The following is a 27529-nucleotide window of genomic DNA, read 5'->3' on the forward strand; positions in this document are numbered from 1 at the left end:
TATCAGTGAGCCACTTGACAGTTTTTTTATTCCCATTCTTCTGTTGTAGGAGAACTTATTTTGCAGATTATTACATATCAGTATACTGCATCTATTTGAAATTTATGAAGCCATCCTTGGCATACTTGTTGGGTTCATACATTAAACTAAACCAAAGTGTGGCTTGGTGGGAATACGTATGAGAGAACCTGGTTTGTTTATAAAAATATTAATGGATCTCTTAACTGCTGGAAAGCGTTATGAAAAAGGGACACCTGATCCCATATTTTACTGTAATCTTAATCCCAGTTAACTAATCAGTTCCACGGAGACTGCAGCTCAGTGTTCCCTTTCATTTAATCAGACAATACAAAGACTTCAGAAGAGAATCTATTATACTGCCAAATCACACAGTGGTTGAATTCAGAAATTAATACTAATCCATGGTTTACTACAAAGTGATGCGGCCTTGTTTCCCTTTATACAATTCCTTTCACAAGGAACCATACTTTGCTATTTGCATTAAGAGTAGGAGAAGCTGAAGGAAACGGTAATCATCCTTGTGCTTATCCATACATTAAAAATATCAAGAGAGCCTTTTCTAGCTACCCATACAACCATAAGGAATCACTAGGGAAAAGCCATACCAATACTGGTTTCCAAATTGCAAAATGCCCTGCCAGTACATATCACTGCAGCTAGTTTTTGTCAGAAAATCAAAGAAAGAACTGGAGTATCTAAACTTACTTCCCTGGGAAATATGCTTGGGATGTGAATACCTCTAAATAAGTAAATTATGGCTGGCTGTGAAAGAGAAAATGCAGGACCTGAAAACGAGCAGGAAGAGGGAGCATCCATGGCTGAAGTCCATTCACATAATCCCAACTACTAGCCTGGTATGCTTGAACCAAATAATCAAGATTAGGAAACTAATTAGAATTATTTTAGATGAGAGGGTAGTAAGGTTAATGGACTAGCCTATCATTATTGATCAAAGTCTGTATATATTTTAATTAACCCGTGTATAGTTCAATACAGGACAAGTAACAGGCATGCAAAGCGATTTGAAGTGTTGCAGGGCTCACATGATACCACAGTGTTCTCTTCTGAAAACCATCCTTGCCGACCCACTGAAAAACAAGTAGAACCACTTGGTTCCTCTGCTCCCAAACACTGGAGCCGTCGACCAATTCACACAGCACACGTGGCAGCTTCCTAGGCTCCCCTCATACAAATTGGAGCATTCCTTTTGCTGCAGGGAGGATTGCTTATTGTCCTATTTGACTGATGGAAGGCCTGGGTTTCAAACAGCCTGTTCCAGAAAACCTGGCAAACCAGAGTTGATGACCAGCGGGCCACCTGGTACAGTGAAGCTGTGGAAATTGCTTGTCTCCTAAAGGGAGATTTTGTCCAGGCTTTTGTGTTCAAACAGGGTACAATCGGGAAGGTAAATGTCACTCTGCATCTCCAAGGGAACGCCTCACCCTTCATGACACCGTCTTTGAAAGGGAAGAAAGTTAAGTCCTCCACCTGCATCTCTTCCGATGACGCGCCTCGGCGTCCAAGCCGCAAGAGCTGTCTGAGTCGCTTCCTGAGGAGGTAGAAGAGGAGGTCTGGAGCGAGCCACAGTTCATGCTCAACACCCAGCCCAATTTGTTGTGCAAAATCTGCTTGAGTCCTGGAGGGAGGGGAAGCACCTCCAGCGTGTCCACATAGTCAGGAAGCAGCTGGCGGAGGCGGTAACAGCAGAGGTATTGCAGCGAGGTGGGGGTAGCACAGGAGCGGATTACTTTCATGCTGCTTTTGGCTGCAGTCGAACACACCATGGGGTAGACTCTCTTGTTCTGGAGCTTGGTGGCAGCCACACCTGCGTCAAAATAGCAGCAAGGAGGCCCAAGGTTAACACACAGACATGGAATGGGGGAAAGAGAGACCACACAGAGACATATCTGAGGGTAAAGTTGCACTTCCTTTATTCCTCAGCATTTCTATGAGGGAATCTTCCACTTTAGGAAGGCCACAAGTGCCACTACAGTTGCATGGTGCTGCTGTCCTTTCCTCTGGGCCCAATAATGAAAACTGACTGGGCACAAGCCAGTTATATTCTTCCTAGGAAATTGTACAGGCTCCGTGGACAGGTTCCGTATCTAAGCAGCTGACTTATAAAGTAAGTACGCTGCTTAGCAAACCAGCGCAGACATTGTTCCTATGTTTTACATTCATTTTACGCATGTGTAAAGTCCTATTTGCTATTTCAGAGGCACTTATCTCCAGCAGACACACCTTCCCCCAACTAGTCTGTTAAACTGGTTTACTGTATGATGATTCTCTTCTATTTACCCTACATTATGCTGTGCCATGTTAGTTTTCAACAGGTCAACATTTAGGCAGTCCTTTCAGCAGCAGGTAACTATACCTCAAGACACCCTCCCCACCATTCAGTCTGTAATTTTGGAACGGAAGAAATCAATTACCTTCTAAAGATGCAATTTATAAATATTATCCATAGATTTATAAATATTATCCACAGATTTCCCACATGTTGCTAGTTTAAAAGTGCATCTGGCCTCTTCCACCTTACCTATGCATTTCCTGTTTTTGAAAAAGGTGAGGGTCCCGTGCCATGTGTCCAGATGCACCCCAATAATGGAACCCTGTCCAAACCTTGTTGAAAAGTTGCTCCGCTCTCCCTTGTGCTGGAGGAGTCCTACAGGGAAACGGATGGTCACAATTAGAACATCACAGGTTTCTAATTCCTGCCAAGGTAGAAAAGACCTCACAGAGTTCATCTAACTATGTTTAACACAGTTTGTAATGCAAGAGGCAGAACAACATTCTCATCAGATAGCTATCTTGTTTTTACTAAGCTCCTCTAGCAAAGTCCATGACCACCTAAAACAATCCATTTCCTTCCAAACAGTTTTTATTAATGTTTCACCAAAATAGTTTCCCCCAAAAATGTTTAGCCATGGATCTAAGTATTTCCTGGAGCCACAAAAAACAAGCCTACTATGACTTGTAAATGACAGCTCTTCAAATATTTGAAAACTAATACATCTCCTTTGAATCTTTTCTCCAGAGTAAACACACTGAGCTCTTTCAACCATCCATCGTAAAACTTCCTCTCCTGACCTCTCATCCATGACTCAAATTGCAAATTACAGGTAGTCCTAGCTTAATGACCACAATTGAGATGGAATTTCAGTTGCTGTGAAGCAGTCATTAAGCAAATCCGACCCGATTTTACGACCTTTTTGCAGTGGTCATTAAGCAAACCATGTGGTCATTAGAATCACATGGTTCCCCATTGATTTTGCTTGCCAGAAGCCAGCAGGGAAGGTTGAAAATGGCAATCTCATGATAACAGGGCGCTGTGAAAGTCATAAACGCAAACCAAGCACCCAAATCATGATCACATGGCTGGCAGTAAGTCGTTTTTTTAGCCCCTTCATTAAGTCCAAACCATCACTAAACGAATGATTGTTAAGCGAGGACTATCTGTATATAGAAAGTGGCTGGGTTCATACAATACACTGATGTAGATGTGTAAACCAGCCATGCCATTTATAAGGCATGGTTTATACCTTAGGATTGGTTCACACAGTATGGTAAGCTCTGGTTGATTTAATCATAATTTACTGAACCAAGCACAACTGACTGGGTTCAAGTAAATCAAGCCAATACTACACTGCAAAGTACAGCACCTGATTTCATACAACATAAACCAAAACCAAAACACTTTTTATACCTGCCACCATCTATAGAATCTCGGCAGTTAGTAATAGCCATATGGCAATGAACAGTAAAATGAAAAGCATTCGTACCATAGATGTAAAATTTGTAAAATAAAATCAATATAATGCAATCATAAACCTATAGTGTCATTTACTCTTCCATGGGCTCTCTGAAAATTTTTTGAAAAAGCTTTCTAAAAGCCAGCTGCATGGTGCAAGGCTGGTCCATAGCATAAGCACTTCTGCTGAGAAGCAACACAGCTTCATGTATTATGTGAACAAACCTAAAGAGTTCTGTGAAAACAGCCAGCTGAATTTCTAATAAACCACAATTAGATTGATATGGCTTAGAGTGTTTTATCAAACCATGTAACAACTTAGGATAATAGGTTCACTGATCCACAACGTATGTGCTGACCCACAGCAAACACCCAGTGTCCAAAAACTGTCTCCTAAAAAAGTAAGCGGAACTTAAGGGGAAAAAACCCCGTCCAGTTCTCCAAGTAACTTGGATTTTCTCTCTTCTTTCCTGAGGCCTAGAGCGCCTCCTCAAATGTTTGTACAATTACGCACCTCAGTTCTCTCAAATCCCACATCAGTTCTGACGTGTGTATGAGTCTGGCACCAGCTTTTAGAGCCTATCCGCTAACGGAGAAGAGGAACAAAAGGCCGTGGGCCGCACATACCGTCTCTGTAAGCACCACAGAACGTTCTCTGTGATGCAACTGAACGGTATTTGCAAGCCACCCATTACAAAGGGACAGTCACATCCACACAAAACTTCAGCAAAAGCAGCTCAACTGTTCAGGCCTGGGCCTGGGCCACAAAAATTCATACGTAAGTTACAAACCCAGACATAAATAAATCTAAACTTTTCTCTTTCACGTCAGGGAATTTGCTGCCGTTACCTGTGTAGGAGAGTCCCCAGCTGTCTTCGTCTTTGCCTAGCAGGCTACAGAACGTGTGACGGAATTTATCCAGGTTCACATCTGACGTTCCGATTCCCACCATCTAGAGGCATGGGGTGGGAGGAAGAAACCCAACATACAAAAGTGACCATTAACCAGAGCCAAATACAGGTAGTCCTCGCTTACCGACCATTTGTTCAGTGACCATTCAGAGTTATGATGGTGCTGAATAAGCAGCTTGTGACTATCGCAGCATCCCTCGCAGTCACATGACTGCAATTCGGGAGCTTGGCAGCTGGCACGCATTTAGGGTGGTCATGGCGTCCCGCGGTCACGTGATCACCACCTGCGACCTTCACAGCTGGCTTCCAACCAGCGAAGCCAGTGGGGAAGCCAGCAGGAAGTTGCAAGTCATGGTCACATGACATCACACTTAACAACCCACAGTGATTCACCTAACACCTGCAGCTGGGACTGACAAACTGCCAGTGTAAGTTGGGCACGGTCATGTGGTTTTTCACTTTACAACCACATCACTTAGCAACAGAGTTGCAGGTCCCAACTGCGGTCAGTGAGTGAGGACTACCTTTATGGAATTCCTTGAACAATGAATATTTGAATCCCTTAAACATTTATATCCCAGTGCCGTGAAACAGAATTTTTTAAAGAAAGGCTACAGACTAAGAATACGCAAAAGACTCTGTGCATGGAATAGCCAGTTTTTGGCTGTCCATGCCCAAACTGAAACATGCATGCTTTGGGGGTTTGGGGCCATGAACAAAATGGGGCTGGTTTGATCTGGGCAGAAATGGCTCAGGGGGAGGGAGTGGGAAAAAATCCAGGGATATCTAAGGCCAAGGATATGCAGGGAAGATAAGCTACTGGGAAGATTTGGGGGGACAAGACAGTTGAGTTGGTGGGATATGCTGCATTGGGACACTGGCCATGACGGCAACTAAGAGAAAGGGAGGAGGTGCTGGGAAGACTGTGGGGTGGGCAGACAGAGTGGTGTGCCAGGCTGGCTGCTGCTGAGAAGAGCTCACAAAAGGACTTTTTTTCCTTGTCTGCAACTTGAAACAACCAAAGTGATCCAGAACAGGTTTGGCAGAACCTCTGGAATGCAGTGGTTTTACTCAAAGTTCAAGCCAAAACGTTTATCATTTTGTGCATGTTGAAATCCAAGCCACAGAGCCAATGGCAAAGGATTGTGGGAGTTGTAGTTCAAAATAAGCAGAAGGTGCTAGGTTGCATATACCATTAAGAAAAAAGGACCCCATGGACCATTCAGCTATATTCCTCTCACAACAGCTGCCATATCCAGACAGCAGAGACACTATATGGAAGAACTCTGAGGACTGTAGATGGGACTGTTCACAAGGGCAGCAGCCCGAACGTTACTATGTGCACAGCCCAGGTGTATGTAAGAATTTCCTCACAAAAAGGGCCAGTTCTCATAAACAGCATCCCAGCATTACCTCTTACCAATAGAATCCAGCCATAGCTATTACTTGTTTGCCCCTACATTACAAAATCCCTGCCTTTCTCCTGCACTGGCAGCATTTCAATTCCATTTGGGGTTTATGCCAGCAAGCCAATGGCCTTGCTGATGCTTGATCTTCCTCTGTGACACCTGACTGCATTTTTAAAAAAGAAAAGCTGGATACAAGCTGTTTGGAGCCGGAGAATCAAAACAGGCCTTTAAAAAACGAAAACTGAAGACAAGAATACTACTAACGATAACCATAATAATATATTGAATTTATATGCTGCCCAACTCCCAGCGAGAGAAACCACTGAAATATAACTGCTGACCAATCTTACTGGATTATTTTTTTAAACTGGTTACAATACCTATTGCCATGTTCTGTCCAACATACCATGTCAGTGCCATAAACAGGTGAGGTCATCTTGATTTCCCAGAAGTGCTGACCCTCTGCTAGCTCCTTGTTCCCCCGGATGGCAGCAGTACCACAACTGTAATCCATGTGGAAATTTACCTTACGGCTGTCACAAGTCAAAAGAGTATTTGCCGATTTGTTCAATTCATCCCATACCCAGTCGAAATCTGGGGAAGGAAAGATGTGGAGAGGAAAGTGATGTGAATGGGGAACATCTCAAACGGCCTCACTTCAAGTTACATTTGTCAATTTCCTCTTAGCTGAAGAATGAAATTAGAAAATTTATTAGTCTAGTTCAGTGTTTTTCCAACGTGGCCACTTTGAGATGTGTGGACTTCAACTCCCAGGATTCTGGGAGTTGAAGTCTGTACATCTTCAAGTGGCCACGTTGGAAAAACACTGATCTAGTTGTTGCTAAAGTTATAAATATATCCTTGGCTATACCATAGTTCATATTTTGGTGGATAAGTTGAGATTCCTTTCTGAGAACTACTAAAGAAAGGGTATTAAATATTCAATGCGCTTTCTGAAGAATTCCCCTTACGTAGAAGTCTTGCACAACTAGGAAGCACAGTCTTGTTCTCTAGCATTAGATCTCTATGTCTACCCCAAACCAGTTAAAATACATAGTTATTACAATGTCCCTTAAAAGGCTTTTAGAAGGATCCTGCCCATGGAGGATTGGCCTCCTTCACCATTTTTCTTTCAGAAATAAAAGAATTTACAACCAGCTTTATAACAGTATTTATGTTTCAACCAACATTCTATCATTATTTTTCACACCTTGACAATACTGCAAAATAATTAAGGCCAGTCCAGAACTCTTCTCCAGCCAAGACTCTGCCATCAAATTCAAAAAACAAGCATGCATAGTTGTTCTAACATAACCTTATCTCACAACTGCCAGTATGAACTCCTTGGAACAGGTTTCTCAACCAGGGTTCCGTGGCACCCTCGGGTTCCACAAGAGGTTACTAGGGGTTCCCTGGGAGATCATGATTTATTTAAAAACTTATTTCAAATTTGGGCAACTTCACATTAAAGCAGTAAGTTTCATTCTTTATTTTCAGTTTAAGAACACTGTTAATGCATCTATACAGGCCTACCCATGAAACAAATATAACCGTTTTGTAACTTCTGGCCTAGATTTGAGCCTGCATGTGCAGGGGTTCCTTCCCCGTGGCCTGAAAAACATTTCAAGGGCCCCTCCAGGGTCAAAAGGTTGAGAAACACTGCTATGGAAGGCAGTGAAAATGAACAAGAATAATATCTCCCAGCCCAACAAATACCTCCTCATCAGGGTCCTATTAAAGTAACATTTACACAAAAGCTACGCTTGATGAAAGAAGTCTCAGGCTCAATCCTTGGCACTGTCAATTAAAAAGGATCAGAAAGCAAGTGGTGAGCTTTTCTCAAATTCTGGACAGCTGCTTCCAGGCAGAGATAAGACTTGGCACAGAGCAGCTTTTTATGTTCTACTATAAGCTTTTACTTCTGAAACTCAACTTTGTAAGAAAACTGAATGCTTTTGGCCCCCTCCATTTCTAGTTCCTCGGGCAGTGTTTCTCAACTTTGGCAACTTTAAGATATGTGGACTTCAACTCCCAGAACATCTTAAAGCTGCCAAGGTTGAGAAACACTGTGCTAAGGTTTGAGCCAAAACGATAACAGCATTTGAGTAGATTCGTATTCTGTCAGTGAACCACCTAACTTGCTCTACCCCCCTCATTTAGCCCCACCTAATGAGCTTGTTATCAACTGTTGTATCACAGCTGATAGTCAATTACAGACTGAGCCAGAAGTACAAAGTTCCAATTTCTTCATTGGATAAACCAGATTTAACTCTAGGTCCCTAGAGGTGAGAGCTGCTACCGAGACATTCAACTTGCTGCCTTCCAACGTGCAGCATCCGTGATCTTTCATGACAAAACACCACACTAGAATACGCCATCTGCTTCTAGGGAGGGTAACCTACTACCTTGAGATGTTTTGGACTTCAGCTCCCATCAGCCTCAGCCAGAATAGCCAATTGGCTTCTGCAGCAAAAACTGAAGGTTTCTGTTCCCCCAAAATATTCCCCTGTGCATCTGGTGTCACTTTCAGACCAGATTATTTATACAGCTACAGGTAGTCCTCAACTTACAATCACAGTTGGGACCGGAATTCCATCGTAATTCGTTGTGGTCATAAGTCGAGTCACCATGTGAGCAGGCCCGATTTTACAACCATTTTTACGGCGGCCATTTAGCAAATCACTGCTGTCGTTAAGCAAATCTAGCTTCTCCAATGGGCACTTTTTGCTGGAAAATGGCAAAAAAGTCGCAAAGCCCGACCATGTGACACTACAACCAGTTGTAAATGTGACCTGGTTGCCAAGCGCACAAAACGCGATCGTTTGACTGCATGGGTGTGCGCGCGACATTTTGCGATGCCCAGAAGTGCTTTATAGGCTGTAAAGCACCCATTCTGAGGCCATCGTTAAACAAACGGTCATAAGTCGAGGACTACCTGTATAGCTCAACTGAGATTGAAACGACCAATGAGACCACAAAAGGAACATGGGAGTTCTCTCACATTCATCTTCCTCTCCACACTGGCAATCTTTCATCCGATGAGCCGTGTGGAAGCTAGAGCAGTAGGGGACCTCATTCTGGTTCTCGCAGTTGCAATAAGACTCTCCCGTCACAGGTATTGCTGTGGGTATGGAGGGCAACTGAGAAGGAAATTCTGGCTCTGAATCAGAATCGCTGTGCTGCTGGAGGCAAGCAAAAGGAACGTTATCCCTTCCTCTCTCTCTAAAAAACACTTAACAACATTTGCTATAGACTTCACTGCATAAGTCCTATTTTTAAGTCTATACGCCTTTAATTTTTACACAAAACTTCTGAGGCTGACTGGGATCCAATTAAATCCTGCCAAACTCAAGATAACTGGCTTTAATGAAGTTAACTACAATAGAAATATTTGGCTCTGTGCAGGATGAGTTACAGAAGCTGTAAATACACAGCCCTGGAAGATAAATGTTTGATAACCAGGCATATAAAACAATTGCAACAAAAACGGAAAAGACTCTGCTTATTCCTTGTGTTTTTTAAATTGGGTTTAATAATATTGGCCTTTCCTAAACGAAAGGAAAAACTCACCAGTACGGTGTACACTAAACTGGTACGAAACTCAGAATCAGTTAGAAAAAAATTAAGTAGAGGAAGCTAGACCTCCCGGTTTTATTATCCAGGACGAGAACATAAAGCTGCTTAAAGCACCAGGCATGATACCTTATTCAAGCTGTCCTTGCACTGGTTACGTTAAGGCAGAACTTTAATTAAAATTGACCTTGTGCCTGATCAACTCTCTTCCTGACAGCAACAGCAACTTGTTTCCTCCCATGGCCTGAATAACTTTACAGCCCAAAGTGGAATCTCCAGCTTCTTCCACCAAAAAAAAAAAAAAAGATTATTCAAAAGGAAGAAGTCAGGAACCCCTGTTGGGATGGTATTGTTAACAAGCCATGGAAGGAGTTTCCTGGTTTAGGGAGCTGCTCCCTTGTCAGGAAAAAAAAGTAACTGAGGGGGAGGGCACTGAAACCATCAATTTAGCATCTCAGCTAAGAAGTAGGCGCAGATTTACCTTATCTGGTGCAAACCTGACAATTGCATTTCTAGGTTTGATTGGATTCCAACTTAGTTATCAACCAGGGCTATACACAGATCCATATTCATGGGCAAAATGTGATTTGAGTGCTTTAAGAAGTGGCATCTTTTCCTGGGCTCACACAGCTGCAGCAAGAATCCAAAAAACGGTGTGTTTGATTCAGTGTATTCCTGGCAAGTACTATGTTTGCACTCACATGTATCCTAGCACTGCACGTGGTCTCTGAATCCAGATCACTCTATGAGTTCACGGTCTGCCAGGATTTACAAAAATTTCTCCCCTCAAGACCATAGGGCATGCCTGCTCAAAAATCTTGAGTTACATGATCAGAATCTAATGAAAGTCTCCCAGTGGCGCTACATCTTAAGCAGGCAGTTTTGCAGAAGACCGTGATGTCATACCTGCCCATCAGTGTCAGATGACCAGCCACGGGCTCCAGAGGCCACTGTTGCAGTCCGTGAGTCTGCCTCTCGGCGTACCCCACTCAGGACATAGCGCCAAGCTCTACTATTGCGCATACGTCGTGCCATGGCCTCTTTGGACAGGTAATCTAGAAGGCAAAGCAAGGTATTACTCATAATGTCCTCTCTGAATTAATCATTCTATTGTACAACAATGTAATTTTTTCCCCTTCAGACAAACATTACACATTAAGGTCTGTGCTGTGCCGGCAAGCTTAGACTCTAAAAACAGGAAGAAAGAACAGAGATATAATAAGCCATATACATAGGGAAAACACCTGAATCTCCACTTATTAGCTAACGCTAATTTTATCACACTAAGGAGGAACATGCACTGCACCACAAGAAAGCATAGAAAACACATAACAGTAAGTAATAGTTGGCTAAGAGGAATGAGATCAAAAATAACCAGAACAGAAAGAGAGTCTAGAATACTGTGATAGTTGCCAAATTGGCTTGAAATAACCCACAATGTTTTGAAGCCAATTCTCAGATGTTCCCTTTCATCAAAATTATTCTTCAGTAGAAGAACATAACAGACAAGCCATCTCTTATACAGAGGAAGGCAGAAGACACCGGTTCTTAAATAAGTTGGACTGAAGCACTTACTAAGGACAATGGGCCCATCACTGAGTTCAGCCACTGTCTGTTTTCCTCTACTCTCTCCTTTGTTCTAGGTTTTTAATATTTGAAGACTTCACAGTATAGTCACTGGTGTCACACGACAAATTGAAATCATCACTTGAAGGTCACCTGACACCCTATACAAGTAATTTTGAAGCACCTTATGGAGTTAATGTGAACTACGCAAGCAGGATAAAGTCCAGCTTATTACATTAAAATATTCTCTGTCCAGTTCATCTACTTTAGAGCTGAACCATTCCAACTCAAAAGTTTCAAAGCAGTTTATGAACCCTTTTTCTATCCTCAGTCCATAACAGCAGTGATATGGGTGAGCAGGCAACAGTTATACTAACCATTTCTTGATGCGTAAAAATGCCCCCATAACTTACGAATTTTAACATGTTTCCCAGGACTCCTCACTTCTAGCCAATTCACAGTGATTAGAAGGGCAAGTCTTAAATGTTACTCGAGCTAAGAGTGCTCAATATTTAATATGTAGTCCCAGATCTGCCTAACACAAGCATCACATAATGAACAGCAAGCCATGATGTGACTGAAGTGACTCAAATGAATGATCCAGTAAATTCTTCTAGGCAGTTCAACAGATCAACAACTTCCCTGGGAGAAGATTACTGCAAACATTACAGTGTATGTGAAGGTGGTACAGTAGTTGTTAAAATTAGGGTGGGATAAGGAGGTGCCTAAACAGAAACAAAGCTAAGCACAAACAAGAAACAATGATCTAAATATACTAAAGCAAATTCAAATACATCATATGTCTAACATTTGAATCAACTAGTCCCAGAACAGCTGCCTTTTACTCTAAGAAAAGTCTTAATTATCAAAAGAAAAAACTTGAATATCACGTCCTTGGGGAAAGAAAAAGGGGTAGGAATGATTTTGATAGCTGTATCATTTAGATAGTTTAGGCCACCCAGATTTATAACCTAGCTAGAATGTCAAAGGATAGGCAACAACCAACCTTAGTCAAGACAGCAAAAGGTCTCCCACCTAAGGTATACACAAAGTTCAGCATCACAGAACAAACAAGAAATCCATTATGGATATGACCGGTTTTCCTCTTAGGCAGACTATTTCAAAACAGGAAAAGTATATTAGTACCTACTATTTACTATTATTTATATCTCACCCTTCCTTTACTTTCAAAGGGAGTACATACCACTCCTTCCTCCAATTTTTCCCCATAACAAGGCAGGGAGCTAAGCTAGGGTGAGAGAGCGTCTTTCAGATCAACTGTGTTTTGGAGCTAAACAGATGTACATTTCCCTTGATAACCACATCTGCATTTCTGGAACCACCATCCAAACAATAACTTCCAGATGCAAACAAATGCAAAAGAATGGCTATCAGCCATGCTTTAACTTATTTGCTGCAGAAAACATACAATCATCACCTGCAAACAGAATTCCTGTTGGTAAAATGTGGGCTCCTATTTATTTCAGTCTTCACTTGAAAGGTAATATTTTTTCAACTTGTTTCAAACCCAGAGATAGGGAACTACCTTGTAAATTTAAAACAGAATACAATACATAATGGCTTTAACACTGAAAATGTGAAAACAAGCATCAAGCACATATCCATGACCAAAGAGAACCATCAACTCATGCAATTTCACTCTCTCCATCCCACATTTTTCCAAAACCTTGGAAAGGAAAATTGAGATTCAGAATCCTAACAGCCCTTTTTCCCCTCATTCCTATCCTTGCCAAACCCCTACCACCACCAAGGCCACACTAAACTATCCATGAAAAGCCAGTTCCGCACCCAACTTTTTATTAAAATCCCCATGCTCCACTGAAGCAGGTTAATAAACACCACCACATGCTTGGAGCGTTATTAAGTTAAAACCTTAAATAACTTTACGTTAATATTTCAATGCACTTTTTCCAAGACTTGCCTCCTTTTATGTTACAACGCTAATCTGCGAAGCCAAGGGATAGCAGCATAAAAATAACACAATTGCTGTACTTGTCCAAAACAATGAGGAACAGTAACCGAAAGAGAAAGAAGGCAGACGGGGAAGTATTATGGAGCAGGAAAAGTGAGGCCAGTTCGGCCACTCCAGGTCAGAAACGATTAGGCGGGCTCAGGAAGGACGACCCCCCGCCCAAGAGAACTGGGTTTAATGTTTTGAATTACGGGGAAAAGTGAGGCCCCTCCGGAGACGAGGCCGGCCCGGAGCCTCCCGGGAAGGCAACGCGCAGGCCGCCCTTCCTTCCCCCTCCGCTGGGTTCAAAGATGCCCCTCGGGGGGAGGACCGAACTTACGGCGCTCGAGGACCATAATTTACCCAACATCCCGCGCGAGAACTCCCAGGAAGCTTTGCGGGGGGCGCTAGGCAACTCTAACTGTCCACGGGAAGGACATCGGTAGGCCGCAGGCTCCGCTTACCTCACAGGCGAGCGCCCGTTGGCCTCCACCGTCCGGCCTTCGAGAACAGCTCTTCCCGGCGTTCCCAACCCGGGCCCGATTCCCCCGGGTCCCCGCCCAAGCGAGCGCTCCCGCCTTTCCTCTCCGCCGGCGCGGCACCAAAAATCCACGCTACGCGGCCTCAGCCCTCCCTCCGCATCCACCTCCGGCCTGCGTCACCCCGCTGCGTTCGTCCCGCCCCTTCTCGCGCGAAGAAGGGGCGGAGCCGCCCTCTCGCTCTCTTCCCATTGGGCACGTCCCTCCACGCCCCCGCTTCCATGGGCGTCGTTGCTAAGTCGCGCTCCTCCCCCCGCCGCGAGCGGAAGGCGCGCGAGACACCCGCTCCCTGAACTCTCATTGGACGCTTTGGCTCCCCAGCCGCACGCGGGCTGCGGCCGAGCGGCTCCAGTGACGTCACCAGCCCCCTCCCCTCTCGGCCGCTGGAGCCGGAGTCCCTCCCCAAGTAAAGGAGGAAAGCGGCTTCGGGTCAGGTAAATAAATAAAAGCTGCTCCGAATTGACTGGCTGAGAAGGGAACTCCACCCCGCCCCTGGCATCGCCTTCCTCCAATCGCCTTTTGCGTCACTGCTCCGCGAATGGAATCAGGAGGCGGGCGAAGTGGCTCGCCCGCTTGCCTTCCTATTGGTCAAAAAGGGGGCGGACATTTGGGAGAGACTCCTGAATAGTCAAGGGTCGTGTCACTCCCGCAGAGGGCAGCGTGAGGGAAGGCGGATAGAAGCAACATGGAGAAGGGGGAGGAGGAGGGTGAGTGCGCGGCGCCGGGCTCCCGCGTGTAGTTCCCTGAGGGAAGCTCAGCAGGTGAAGCTCTGCCCCCCCGGGGAGAAACGTTTTCCCCGATGGTTGCGGGCCTGGGGCGGTCATGCTTCCGCTGGCCAGGCGTCCTTCAACCCGTCGCCCTCCGGAGGGGTTGGCGCGCGGGCCCCACCGCCCCCGGGTGGGGCAACCCTCCGGCGACCCCCTCTCTGACCCACGCGGCGTCCAGGCCAGGCTCGGCCCGGCCTCTCGGATCCTGGGCGGTGGGTAGAACGGGCTTCCCCCTCATCGGGTGGTTTCCCGGGTCGCGCGACAAGCCGGGCCCGGCGTCGGCCTCGCAAAGCCAGCACGCGGGTCAGGCAGCAGTGGGAGGGCTTGGGTTCAGCGTGGGCTGCGAACCCCGCTGGGTTGGCCTGGGTTGGGTGAACCAGGCGGTCGCGTTGGGATTCAGCGATTGTGGGGGGCGCGGTTTCCAGTTTGACCCTTGCGATGCGTCGTCTTTGCATTTTTCATGATTATTATGTGGTTATAGTTATCAGGAGTTTAATGCTTTTATGTCAGCCTCTTAGAGACTTTAGAGCAGAGTGGAATACAGGTTGGAAATGAATATATAAATATACTATAGTATAGTGCAGTGTTTTTCAACCCTGGCAACTTTAAGATGTGTGGACTTCAACTCCCAGAATTCCCTAGCCACATGTTGCTGGCTGGGGAATTCTGGGAGTTGAAGTCCACACATCTTAAAGTTAAGGTTGAAAAACACTGACTTTTTTTTTTAATGAATTCAATTGTGTCCAATTCTCAGAGACTGCCTGGACAAGTCCCTGCAGTTTTCTTGGCAAGATTTTGGAAGTGGTTTGCCATTGCTTCCTTCCTAGGGCCAAGAGAGGGGGACTGGCCCAAGGTCACCCAGCTGGCTTTGTGCCTAAGGCAGGACTAGAACTCACAGTCCCCCAGTTTTTAGCCCCCTGATGCCTTCACTGCTATACCAAACTGGCTCTCACTATCTAAGCTGCCAAGATTGAAAAACACTGGTACAGTATAGTAATGTTTTTAGATGTAGCACATTTGAACACAGCCATTGTGTTTTGTTAATTTGAGCAGAGGATATGGGATACATGAACTCAACTCAGCCCTATTGCCTTTATTTCAGATTTAGACCTTTTTTTGGCTGCTATGGTAAACATACACAATCACAACCTGTCAGTCCTTTCTTCCCATTAGCATTGCGTTCGGGCACAAGATCAAATTGTCTTTGTATGAATGTCAAGATGAGATTATAGCCAATCACATGGCAATCCATTTGCACAGAGATGACTGGTAGGAAATGAAATTGAAGGGAAAATTGAAGTGGGAAGTTCAATTATATTTTTAAAATGGCTGGAATCCACTTGAACCCATTTTAAACACCTACCAGCACCTGCTTAAACCAAACACATATTTTCCTAGGATGTGAATCTGGATCATTGCGCAGACCTACTATTTACTCTATCAGTGGGATTAATTAATGATTGATTAATATGTCTCAGTTATATCTACAGTAGGGGTATAAAAATAAAGGTCTTTTTTATAAGAATAACAGATTAAAATGTTTTGCAGTTGTGTTCTATGAAATACCTTTGGAAAACTCAGTTAATTTTTGCTCAGGAGAATCATCAGCAAGAATTACTGATGTTTCTGTTTCCTGAAATTTTGCCTTAATGCAGCGATGTTTAACTTCTGAGAGGCTGCAAACTGTAATGCAGCTTCCTAATTTTCTGGAGTACAGGAAGCCATTCATTGACAAGGTGATGTCATCAAATGGGGAATTAAAGGCGAGAATGAGGTCTCTAGGAGGCAGACCATCACCATTCCTACATTTAAACCCAAAAATAGTCATAACCCATTTTTTTTAGCACAGTTGCTTTCAAGAGACAATAGCTGACCAAGCAATAACACTAAATGGGCCAGGTTTTTCTAACCAGGTGACTACCTGATGTATTAGAACAGCTGGGCATTGCTGCTATAAGTCTAATAGCAAAGTGAGAAATTAAATCTGGTCTCACCATTCAAATTCCTAATACTGCAATCACTTAAATTCATTAATTATGCCCAACATCAACATAGCAAATGTGAGTATATTTAATTAAATTGAAACCCATGTGATTAATTTGGGGGTGGGAGCAGGGGAGAAACCAGATGGCATAAGCATTTAAAGCACAGATGTCATGCATTTATTTCTGTGTTTTAGTTATAGCTTTAAGCTAATCAGCTGTTTCTGAAATAATTCCTTAGCTAATTGAGATTTTCTTTACAAGACAACATGGAATATAGAATTCATTAAGGCATAAAGTAAACAAAATTAAAATGCATGTTTTTATTTAGGCAAGCCATCTACAATTATTAATTATTACATTTCATGTCTAATGATTTGCCTAAAGGTATGCATTTTTTACACTGTTAATTCTCCGATCAGTCTGGATGTGGTCCATCTGGACCCCCAGATTGTGCTGGTGAGATTTGGCAACAAGTAGCCAAATTTCAGCGGTGGAATTATGGGGCATTTTTCTATGTGGTGATGTTAAGATAGGATGCTAATAGTTGGCTCCCACTCCCATCCCTAATACCAGTCTGAAAAAATTCATCCACTTCCCGTTGGTGATTTCTTCACATCACTCCTTAGAAGTTGCCCACTTCTAGAATAGCATGTAAGTCAACTATGTCTTTGAATAAACATTGGGATCAAAATATGATACGTCAGTGTCCTGCTCATATCATATTAATACAGTAGTCCTTTTATTATCAGAGATGCCCTAACTGACCTTTCCTGTTGAACATTATCATATTTCTGTTCCCAACTTCTTGTTTCCCTACTGATAACAAATTTCTACCCGTGGCATTCTCTTTCAGCTGAATCTTTGGTCCCAATGAATTTAGTAGTAGAAAAAGAGAGGCAGTTAACCCAATATTACCTTCTGTGGATTTTCTGATGAGTTCCGCCAATGTCATGGGAGGCTCCATCTCCAGTCAAATGTCCTGCTGTCCCACTCAATATCTTAGTCTCCCACCAACATTTCAGGAGTCCTGTTTGCTAGTTTTCATATTCTTAATATATTTTGTGTGTTCAAAATTCTCTGTCGAGGAGGTGGTTTCTTCTTCTTCTAATGCAGCTGAGTAACTTATTAAGATGTTCTTCAGCCTAGCTGTATTCAAGTGCAGGAAATTCCTGGGTGACTCAACATCTACACATTTATTCACCTCTTCCTTCTGAGTCTCTGATCACATATTAGAGGTGTTTACATCTCATTATAAGAGCTGATGACTGAGAAGCCATGGAATTCTAATCAACATGTTGTCTTGGATCTTGGCTTCTACCAGATATAGGAAGTGTTGCAAATATTATTACAGTGTTGTAGCTATTAAATGAGAGAACTGTGAATATGGATAGCAGAGGAGTTGGGCATTCTGATAATGAATTGCAAACAAATAAATCTTGACTTTAAATATGGCAGTGAAGGCAGACATAACTAAATGACTTTCATTCTCCCAATATGGTATGACTTTTCCACCTAAATGTTATTCTGAAATCCATTCCAATGCAATCAGTAGTACATATTCCAAACCAATAATGGTGGTCTAGATCAAAACTAAATTATCTGAACTTGATTCCTATTGAAATCAGTGGAGTAAGTTGCTTGTGACTTAAGGGCCACTGATTTCAGTGTGAACAAAGTCTAGATAGCTGAATTTGGATCAGACCAAACAGCTGAGCTTATACTTGCTTAATCAGGTCAGACTTTGAGGCAGCATTCAACGGCTTCCTAAAAATGGTTTTAGCCTTCATTAGTCTTGTATGATTTCATTCATTCTGCAAACCCAATTTATATGTTGAGTTTATGATCCAGTGCATTATGTAAACTCAGAAAATGGGCTAATTCAATAACCAAGTTAAGCTTAGGCCATCCACTTGTGCTTAGAATTGTGATGTTTATCTTTTTACTTTTTTCCTACTTAATCTGTTTATTATTTTTAATGTTTTTCTGCTGATCTTGCTTAATAATAATAATTAAATATATAGAAGCAGGAAATATAGGATGGGCAAACTCTTAACCACTGACCGTATTTCAAAAGCCAACTCTCAACTTTCTTCAGCCCACTCTATGGAGAGAAAGTCAGTATGAAAGAAGAGGATGTCACACCTCTTTGGGCATCCCTTCATGGATCACCCAAGAGTTATCCCTAAGCAAAAGAGGCCTTTGACAAAATGAAGAAATGGTTGTTCATTTCTGAAATCTAAAATTAAAATACAGAGCAACTTACACACATTTGGCATTAGTCCTAAAGCTCTAAACCATAATATATTAAATCCTTCCTCTGTCTTGGGCCATCCGCAGATGCTGGGATTCCAACAGTCATTTCCCTTAAATGTGGTCCAACTTGGATGGGGGTGATAGAAATTGTGTTGGATTATATTTGGAGGGTACCATTGTACAGATAGTTACTCTCTTCTCTGATCATGTTAAAAGGGTATTATTTCATTTGATATAATCAAAATATACAAGCTTTGGTAAAAGTGTAGCCCATACAAAGCTACTGGGTGATAATTCAGAGAAATAAAGGTTTTCTGTTAGTTATGCAGTCTCTCTAAACTAAAACTTTACACTGTTTGATTGTGTTCCCAGTCTGATGCATCCAGATGTGTTACGATGGTTGCTCTCAGAATTTCCCAGCCAACAAGGTTGTGCTGGTAGGAAATTCTGGGAATTGCACACACAAATCTGGAGGTTGCCATGTACGGTAAGGTTGTACATCAACTTAATTGCTGGCTGATCTTTCAGTTGTTAGCCAACAATAAGGCCTGTGAAGCTTATATTCAGTATTATTCATTAGGCTGTGTAGCAATCCAGACTTGAAGGGGAAAAGGTGATTCAGAGCATATGCATGCACTTACATCACGCCAGTAGGTACCTCCTTAGAGAAGCTGCATCTTTTCTTAGGCTTACAGAAAATGTCAGAAAAAGATGTGTTTGATTTCTTGCAGCATGCCCTCACGTATTAGATCAACTTCCCCAGCCTGGAGGCCTGCTGATGTATGACAACTTCTGTTTTCCATGCAGGAATGATGGGAATTGTAGGCCATAGTGCAAGTTTTGATTCAGTTTCAGGAAGGTTGCTGTATAGTTGTATTCATGCATCAGATTAAACCATAACTTGTCTTGTTTGGCTTTGACTTAGTACATTGTTATGATCCCAGCCAATTGTGGTTTAGTCAAACCACAGTTAACCACATACGGTAGTGAGAGATATGAATCCCTTCTTGGCTTCCTGTCACTTCTGCGGGCACCTCTTTACAGTGGAGCTTTGTAGTCCAGAGTCTTGCTTCTACGGCAGTTAAATAAAAAGTTTCTAGCTTCTTTGGGAAATGTAAGTGGCCATATCTGTTTGGGGATGGTGAATATTGCCCTGCTGGACTTCTGGCAAAAGGGAAAGAGTTGCTTCTGGAATTATGCAAGTTTGTGTTTTAGACATCATCAGTATGCAGAGTGACTCTGAGCCTTGTCTCTCTTGACATATCCTTGAGACCTGAGCGTTGCAGTCACAAACAACATGCTAGAGCCCTTTCCACAGTGGTAACTTTTGGTAGCAAAAACAACCAAGAGTCTTGTGCACTTGTGAGGATGAATACATTTGTTCTCGCATGTCTTTCAGAAGCTCTTTTGGGTGCACCAGAGCACAGTCCTGCTCTTTTTTGATTTGGCCTGCTTAAAGACAAGATCTTAAGCAAAGCTTGTTTTGGTGCAGATGCTAGCTTATCACCTTGAATCAGGACAAGTTTTGGCCAACTGAGACAAGTATAGGAGTCTTCCAGCATGCAAACAAGCCATTCACCATCTGAATTGGAAGGAAGGCTTGGGTGGTTGTTGGTTCTGCAAACCCTGATCCCTCCTCATCTTATCTGCCCTCTTCCTATTTCTATCAGACATAGCTTTAATACCTCTGCTTATTTTCTCTTGTTCCTGACAGAAAGAGGCAACTTGGCTGGGGTCCAGCACATAATCCTGGTGCTATCAGGGAAAGGGGGTGTTGGAAAGAGCACCATCTCCACTGAGCTGGCTTTGGCTCTGCGGCATGCTGGGAAAAAGGTATGTGCCACTTCAAGGCAGCACAGTATAACAGTTAGAGCAGCTGCTCACCACCACCACCACACAAACCTCGGGCTTCCAGATTTAGCCATGCTGCCTGAGAAATTCAGTCTTTGGGGTCCCCTATTTTGAAGATTATTTCTTTATTACAATGTTGAAAATAATTCCACTGACAGCAACTTGCTTCCAATTTCCGGTGATTTGAGGGAAACTTCTGGGGGACAGAAAAAGAGAACTGAGGGCTGCAGGTTGCCCACCCAGCCCTATGATGTAGGCTAGACTGCAGGTTAGAGATTCCTGGCTGAAACCCTGGAGATCTACAGACAGCTTTGACAGTGCTGTACTTATTGGACCAACAATGTGACTTGACACCCAGCTGTTTTCTCATGATCTCTGTGTCCTGCCATGGCTGCCACAGCTGTCACCTCTGAACAGCTGGGAAAAAAAGAAGCTGATTGGAATGGGAAATGGGAGGTTTCCAACAACTGACTTAGGAAGATTTCTTTCCTGTTAGACTGAAGGTGGCTTAAGGGAGTGGGTGGCTTGAGTCATTTAGCTCTTGTAGAGTCATCTCCACCTAAGGCATAGTGGATATCTTAAGGCATTAAAGCTGCACTTTGCTCCTGATTTTTTTCCTGTTTTCACAGAGATCTTGCTGGTTCAATTGGCCAAAGTCAGTGGCATGGTTTCCTGTTGTTCTGTGAAAAACATACAAAACCTCTGTTATAGGTCCTAAAATAAGCCTGACATCATTTAGGAAAACAATAAACTCCCCAGACCCTCAGTAAAGAAAAATCTTGGCCCTGCCCACTGCAGTTGTTAGCTACTAAGAAAGTGCAGCCTCCAAAAAGACAGAGTACCAACTTCCAGTGCAAGGCAAGGCAGGGAGCAGAGGGAACAGTGGCCCTCCAGATGTGGGATTTCTCACTGTTGGCTGTACTTGTTGGGTTGATGGCAGTTGGTCTAATGTTGGGAGGACTATAGGTTTGCCAGCCGCGGTATAGAGGAGGAAAAAGGTAAACAATTGAGTCATGACATCTGTGAAATGCAAGAGGTATCATCCATGATAAGATTATTTGCTCTACCTTTTGAGCTTTGCATAGACAGATTGTATCTTTTGACGCAGCTGTTTCACATCTCCCACTCTAGCCATCTGAGAGTAGCTTGATTATTTAATTGTTTAGTCTTCTGCCTTTCCTCCTCCTACACACATTTTCCAACCAAAGACAAATCTAGCTGCAGAAATTTAGGATTTAGCTGCAGTATGAGGTTCTAAAAGACTCCTCCTTATTTTCTATTTATTTCCTAGGGGAAATTGTTGCCTATCTAGAGCATGCCCTAATTGTGAAACTGAGCTCCATAATTTTTATTTTTATCTATTATTGCATGTGGATCTTGTTTTTCCTCTGAGAGTTTAAGGTGGGGTACAGGGGGAATTTTCCTTTGCTTTGCCATCACAGCAGTAGCCCTATGAAGTAGGTTAGGCTGAGAGGGTGACTGGCCTAAAATCACCCAGTGAGTTCTTGAATCAGATTCGGTTTAGTCTAACGTCGTAATTAGAATGGTACATTGGCTTGGCTGACACATTGCACTAAGCCAGCCTTCCCCAACCAGTGTTTTCCAGTTCTGTAGATTTCAAGTGCCAGAATTCCTAAGGAATCCCGACCATTACTGAAAATTCTGAGAATTTTAGTCCACAGAGGGTACACTAAGCTATAATGCAGTTGGGCTGATATTGGCTTAGGGTTCAGGCTAGGATTAATATGTGTTATGAACCCAGCTGACTGTGGCTTAGTCAGCAAATCATATTAAGAAACTATAGCTTAGCAAGGTAGGTAAACCAACAGACTATCTACTCTGGTGACAGATAGCTGTGGCCCCAGTTCTTATAATACAGTGTAGTAGACTGCCAACCAGGTGATGGAATAACAGTATTTAATTTTAATATATTTGTTTGTAGTGTACCAGTCCATGGAGAGGTCAGCCACATCTAGAAGAGTAGCTCTCAGTCTTTTCCTTTATGCAGACCATGACAACATAATTGTGAGCTTTTGTATAGTGACATAAGCCAGCAGTTGACACTGTGGTCCCTGTGAACACTTATGGTTTACATGATCTCAACTTCCATAGTGTCTGTGGAATTCCAAAATTTAATTTAAATAAGATGGCCGAATCTTGCAAGGTTTCAAGTGAGAATGCCAACATTTTAAGAGATTCAGCAACCTCCTGAGGTTTGGGGCCATTTTTAGAAATATATTTATTTGGTACCTGCAGCAGGCACAACCTGCACTATTCTTGCAGACCACCAGTGGTCTCTGAAGTATCGGTTGGGAAACATTATTCCAGGCAAAGGCCTTGTGAGATCTTTCTTTCAGAAATTGGACTTGTTTTTCTAGGTTGGGATCCTCGATGTGGACCTCTGCGGCCCAAGCATCCCTCGCATGCTCAATGTGCACAACCGAGATGTTCACCAGTGTGATAATGGCTGGGTGCCAGTCTTTGTTGACCAAGACAAAAGCATTGCTCTAATGTCAATAGGGTTCCTTCTGGAGAAGCCAGATGATGCTGTGGTATGGAGAGGACCAAAGAAAAATGGTATGGAATGCTTCAGCTGCCACCCTCCAAAGCAAGTATCACTTTGGTGATAAAATATGGAGCAAATGTAGTGAGGGAAACATGGACCATGCATGGAGGCCTTTAGGGGAAAGGGATCCAAGTTGCTCAGTGAAATAACTCAAGTAGCTGCATGAATCTAGGCTTATTTACAGGAGAAGGGGGTTAAGTGAACCTAGGTTTTGAAGTGGGTTTCAGTGACATCACAGAACTATTTGGGGAGGCAGTTCAAAGCTATGAGGCAACAAGGCTCAAAAGGCAGCATCTTTCAGGGGAGCAGAGGATGGTGGTTTACTTTCCCTTCTGTCTCTGTTAATCAGATTTGACCTAATCTAGCCGAGCAGGGAAAGAATGATCCAGCTTTTGCATAGCAGCCTTGAAGTTGCTTTAGAATCCCTCTGACCTTTTAAGCCCCTTGGGGCAGTTCTGGGTCAAGGAGGTACAGATGGCCTCATCCCTGTTGGCCTTCAGGAAGTCCACGAAGACCAGCTTTTCCCCCAGGCGCTGGGGCGATAGTGGAGCTTTGATGTGGGTGGGTGTGAGATGTTCACAGTGAGAGTTTTATAAGAGCCTTGATTTGGTTTTCCTTTTTTATTATTTTTATTTATTAATTCAGTTTGTATGGCCACCCATGCCAACAAGTGACTCTGGACAGCCATACAAATTTGGACAACGTATTATGTTTTAATCTCCTTTTGCTACCCAGACTTGAGGGGAGGCCATATCCATTTGTTTATATAATTAACTATTAAATAAAGCAAGGAAGTAAATGACTTATTTAGGTGTAGCTTCTGGAAAAAAATTAAAAATTTGTTTTGATTTTATTGCTATCATTTTTGTCAGCTGCCTTGATCTCCATTCACTTTAAAAAGGTAGGATGACAGTAAATAAATGAATAAGGAAAGAGTTTATCTGAAAATCATTCAGTTAAATGTGCTGTGGTTTTTAAAATAGGCTAGATTACAGAGCAAAGACCTATCTAAGGCCTTTATTGGAAGTTAGTCTCTGGGGAAGGGACCAAGCAGGCCTCCCTAAGAAAGATCTCCAGACAATTACGGGATTTGCACATTTCACAGACCATGGTGGCTGGATTTGTATAACCTGTTAAGCCAAATCCAGACAAGCCATTATTATAGCCAGATTCACACTTTACGTAAACTTTGCCAATCTGAGAAACCAGCCAGAATCTCGGCGTGGCTGCTAAGAATGCCCTATTCCCTGTTGTCCCCCTCCCTGAGCCTCTTAATATTGGTGGGACAGAAAGTCCACTTCTGAAACTCTCAAGTTTCCAGCATGTTTGTATGTTTTAACGGTATTAATAGCAGCGCTTCTACTCTTACCAGTGATTATCTTCTCATATGGCGTGTATCTTTATAGCTTTGATCAAACAATTCATCACTGACGTCACCTGGGGAGAACTCGACTTCTTGATTGTGGACACACCCCCGGGGACTTCCGACGAACACATCTCCACAGTAGAATCCCTCCGGCCTTTTACACCTCTTGGGGCAGTGCTGGTGACCACACCCCAGGTACATGCAGCTCCTTTCAGCTCCAGACAATCACCTCTGCTACTGGTTGTGGACATTCTGCTAGGCACATTGAGTCACATCAGCCATTTTTAGTGAAGGAAAACAAGTATCCTGCATCCAGAGGAAATGGAGCACTTTATCTGAGCACCCAAAAGTTGACTCCCCCAATCTTGACATTCTGCTTTATGTTTTGTACTTATCTCATTAAGAATAGGAGAGGAAACTCTCTCTGCCTCCTCACCGATATTTTTCCACTGTAGCTGCTGGAGCAGCATGTGGGTTTCAGGGCTGGGAGGGAAGTCCCTGAAATCAGCGGACACGCCGTTAGGGGGTAACGCATCATGCTACTCGGGTTCACTATATACCAGTTCAAACCCAAACAAACTACACTTCAATGCAGTGTGGGAAGCCAGCAGGTATCTGGGTGATCTTGGTGAACATGGTATTGAATGCTACACCCCCCATTCTTCAGTGCTCCCCACCAGTACTTCTGGAATGGCAGAATCTGGTCTTTCTGCCATTCCAGTGCTTTGCATGAAGGTCTGGCAAAGCTTACTCTCTCTGGATAACTCCCCTTCAGAGATGATCCTTTAGTAGGCATGTCCCAGCGTAGCTACCATGTGTGGATGGCTGGTGATAGCTTTCAGCCAAACTGATTCACGCATTGGACCCTTTTTCCTTAACTCAGCTTCTTTCCTTCCTGTAGGCAGTGGCAGTGGGAGACGTAAGGCGAGAGCTGACATTCTGCAAGAAAACAGGCCTGCGGGTCCTCGGGGTTGTGGAGAACATGAGCGGCTTTGTCTGTCCCCATTGCTCGGTGAGAGTTGGGCGCCAAGCCAAGTTTGGCCCACAGAGCTAATGGCAAAGTTAGTGGCAGTTGCAAGGATTTCTAAACCCGAAGGTGGAAGGGAAGATGGGACTGCTTCCAGTGGTGCTTGGGGATAGTTAATTGCTCTCCCGCCCCTTTCCCAGCCTTTAGCAGGATGATCACAAAAGCCAGGCTGAGTTATATGGGAGGGAAGCTTCTTTTAATCCAGGGCAGCTTCTCAGCTGGAGATGTGAAGAGCTGGAAAAATAATCAGGACAAAATGTGAAAATCTGAGCTTCCACCCAACAAGTCCCTGCAGTGTTCTTGGCAAGATTTCAGAAGTGGTTTCCACTGCCTGCTCCTCAGGGCTGAGAATGTGTGACTGGCCCAAGGTCACCCAGCTGGCTTTGTGCCTAATGCCTTAACCATGACACCAAACTCCCTTCCAAGAGCAGCATGAGCTGAAAAGTTAAAGTCTTGCTTTTAAAGACTTGTTGTATGTTGATGGCCAGAAGTCCATATATGATGGATAAAGGGTATTGTTGGCTTGAACTCCCCTGTGCTAGATCAGTGTAACCTCTCAGTAGCAGTTGCTGGGAAACACTGAGAAGGCATCTGCTTGGTCTTGTTGTGGCATACCGGGATGGATCCAACTGGCCTTCGCAGCAGGCCACTTCTTACATTTAGAGAAAGAAGGCCGTAACTGTATGACTCTGTGTGCAAAATGACATAACTGTATGACTATGTGCAAAATGACATTCTGTCCTCCAACAGGCCTGACCTTTATCCATCCTCCTCTTTAAAGATAGAGCCTTTGTCATCACCTGTCTTTATAAAGTTTCTTATCATTCCAGGAATGCACAAATCTTTTTTCCAAAGGAGGTGGACAGGAACTGGCCAAACATGCAGGAGTCCCATTCCTGGGTGAGTGCTTCCCAGTGAATATTAAAATGTCTCCTTGTACAGTATGATTAACTTGTAGAAATAGCTGTGGGACCTCCACTGTCCAGCAACAATCCAGCAAGTTGCGTGGACATAACCATTGTGGTTTATTGCTTAGCATACTGTGCCAACCCAGCCAGTTGTGGCTTATTCCAAAAACCATACTTAAGCAAGCCCTTGCCTAGCATATATAATAAACCAGCTCAGTAAGAAAACAGGAGATGTAGATAAACAACTAGGGCATCAGAGATGGTTGAAAGAGTTGTGTTTTATTGTTTTCCTTTGGAGAATGGAAGGAAGGAAAGCATTGTTCCCTTCTCCTCATCCTCGTCTCTTGGTATTCTCCTTTCAACAGGCTGTGTACCTCTGGATCCACAACTTACCCAAAGTTTGGAAGAAGGCAGAGACTTTCTCCAGGAATTCCCCAAGAGTTTAGCCTTCTTGGCATTAGCTGATATTGCCCAGCGTCTTTTGGCCGAGGCCTCCACCTGTAGCTCCTGAGGCAGCAACCAAGAGTGGAGTTCACAGTGGCTAATGCTGCCCTGTTGCCCAAACAGAAGTGAACAAACCTGACCAGAAACTGGGAGAATATCTCTGGATAGCCACAAACTGCGACAGACTGAGCAAATCATGGTTCACTCAAATGGGTGTTAGTGCATTCCTCCCCTTGCAAATGAGTGGCACACTGTCTGTCTTGGAGTGGTCCATCCTGCAATTAATTTTCTCAGTCCTCAATTGCGTATTTCAATTTCACCCATCAAGAACCTGGTCCAATATGGTACTGCTTATTTTACACATGAGAAAATAGCATTACTCAGATACATGTGTCTGAGAGAAAGAGACTAACAAAATGTGGTGTTTACATTCTACATTTCATCCTCCCTGTCACTGCGCACTGAAGCCTTTTTAAGTCAGTGCACGTTGATCAGCGAAACTCAGAGTTGGCATTCTCTGTTGCTCTGCGGAATTGATCGTGACTCAGGATTTTTTAGCAGCCAAATTACTATTAAATTGTTTTCAACTGCAATCAAGACTTGCATATGTGCATTCTATT

The 27529-nt window shown here is 43.5% G+C and overlaps 2 protein-coding genes across 5 annotated transcripts; one reads left to right on the top strand and one right to left on the bottom strand.

Annotated features, from left to right (window-relative positions):
* Nucleotides 1-260: 260 nt before the first annotated feature.
* Nucleotides 261-13823, bottom strand: SPSB3 (splA/ryanodine receptor domain and SOCS box containing 3). 2 transcript variants are annotated; one of them, XM_063314786.1, is made up of 7 exons: nucleotides 13668-13823; nucleotides 10572-10720; nucleotides 9094-9274; nucleotides 6499-6686; nucleotides 4622-4724; nucleotides 2561-2686; nucleotides 261-1846 (listed from the first exon to the last, which is right to left on the bottom strand). In XM_063314786.1, exons 2-7 carry the CDS (start codon nucleotides 10698-10700, stop codon nucleotides 1497-1499), a joined length of 1077 nt encoding a protein of 358 aa, XP_063170856.1. In that variant the 5' UTR covers nucleotides 10701-10720; nucleotides 13668-13823; the 3' UTR covers nucleotides 261-1496. The 2 variants fall into 2 exon arrangements, with proteins under 2 accessions (XP_063170856.1, XP_063170857.1); XM_063314787.1 differs by having other exon boundaries at nucleotides 9094-9271; nucleotides 13668-13822.
* A 214-nt stretch (nucleotides 13824-14037) lies between these two features.
* Nucleotides 14038-27506, top strand: NUBP2 (NUBP iron-sulfur cluster assembly factor 2, cytosolic). Of its 3 annotated transcripts, none has more exons than XM_063314790.1 (7): nucleotides 14038-14176; nucleotides 20462-20580; nucleotides 22977-23175; nucleotides 24571-24725; nucleotides 25432-25542; nucleotides 26388-26457; nucleotides 26831-27506. In XM_063314790.1, the coding sequence occupies exons 3-7, from the start codon at nucleotides 23022-23024 to the stop codon at nucleotides 26974-26976; spliced, it is 636 nt and encodes a 211-aa protein (XP_063170860.1). In that variant the 5' UTR covers nucleotides 14038-14176; nucleotides 20462-20580; nucleotides 22977-23021; the 3' UTR covers nucleotides 26977-27506. The 3 variants fall into 3 exon arrangements, with proteins under 3 accessions (XP_063170860.1, XP_063170859.1, XP_063170858.1); XM_063314789.1 differs by lacking the exon at nucleotides 14038-14176 and adding an exon at nucleotides 14394-14445 and having other exon boundaries at nucleotides 20461-20580; XM_063314788.1 differs by lacking the exon at nucleotides 14038-14176 and adding an exon at nucleotides 14398-14449.
* The last annotated feature ends 23 nt before the right edge of the window (nucleotides 27507-27529 follow it).

Source organism: Candoia aspera, chromosome 14 (genome assembly GCF_035149785.1).
Source record: "Candoia aspera isolate rCanAsp1 chromosome 14, rCanAsp1.hap2, whole genome shotgun sequence".
In the NCBI taxonomy this organism is placed as follows: domain Eukaryota; kingdom Metazoa; phylum Chordata; class Lepidosauria; order Squamata; family Boidae; genus Candoia; species Candoia aspera.

Bases quoted from the DNA above. Each gene is read 5' to 3' on its own strand.
- NUBP2 (XM_063314788.1), top strand. From the start codon at position 14,428: ATGGAGAAGGGGGAGGAGGAGG. The intron at 20,581-22,976 runs GTATGTGCCACT...TTGTTTTTCTAG, and splicing joins TGCGGCATGCTGGGAAAAAG to GTTGGGATCCTCGATGTGGA. The intron at 25,543-26,387 runs GTGAGAGTTGGG...TTATCATTCCAG, and splicing joins TTGTCTGTCCCCATTGCTCG to GAATGCACAAATCTTTTTTC.
- SPSB3 (XM_063314786.1), bottom strand. From the start codon at position 10,700: ATGGCACGACGTATGCGCAATAGTAGAGCTTGGCGCTATGTCCTGAGT. The intron at 4,725-6,498 runs GTATGTTGGACA...CCATGCCTCTAG, and splicing joins CTGTTTATGGCACTGACATG to ATGGTGGGAATCGGAACGTC. The intron at 1,847-2,560 runs GTAAGGTGGAAG...ATTTTGACGCAG, and splicing joins CAAAAACAGGAAATGCATAG to GTGTGGCTGCCACCAAGCTC.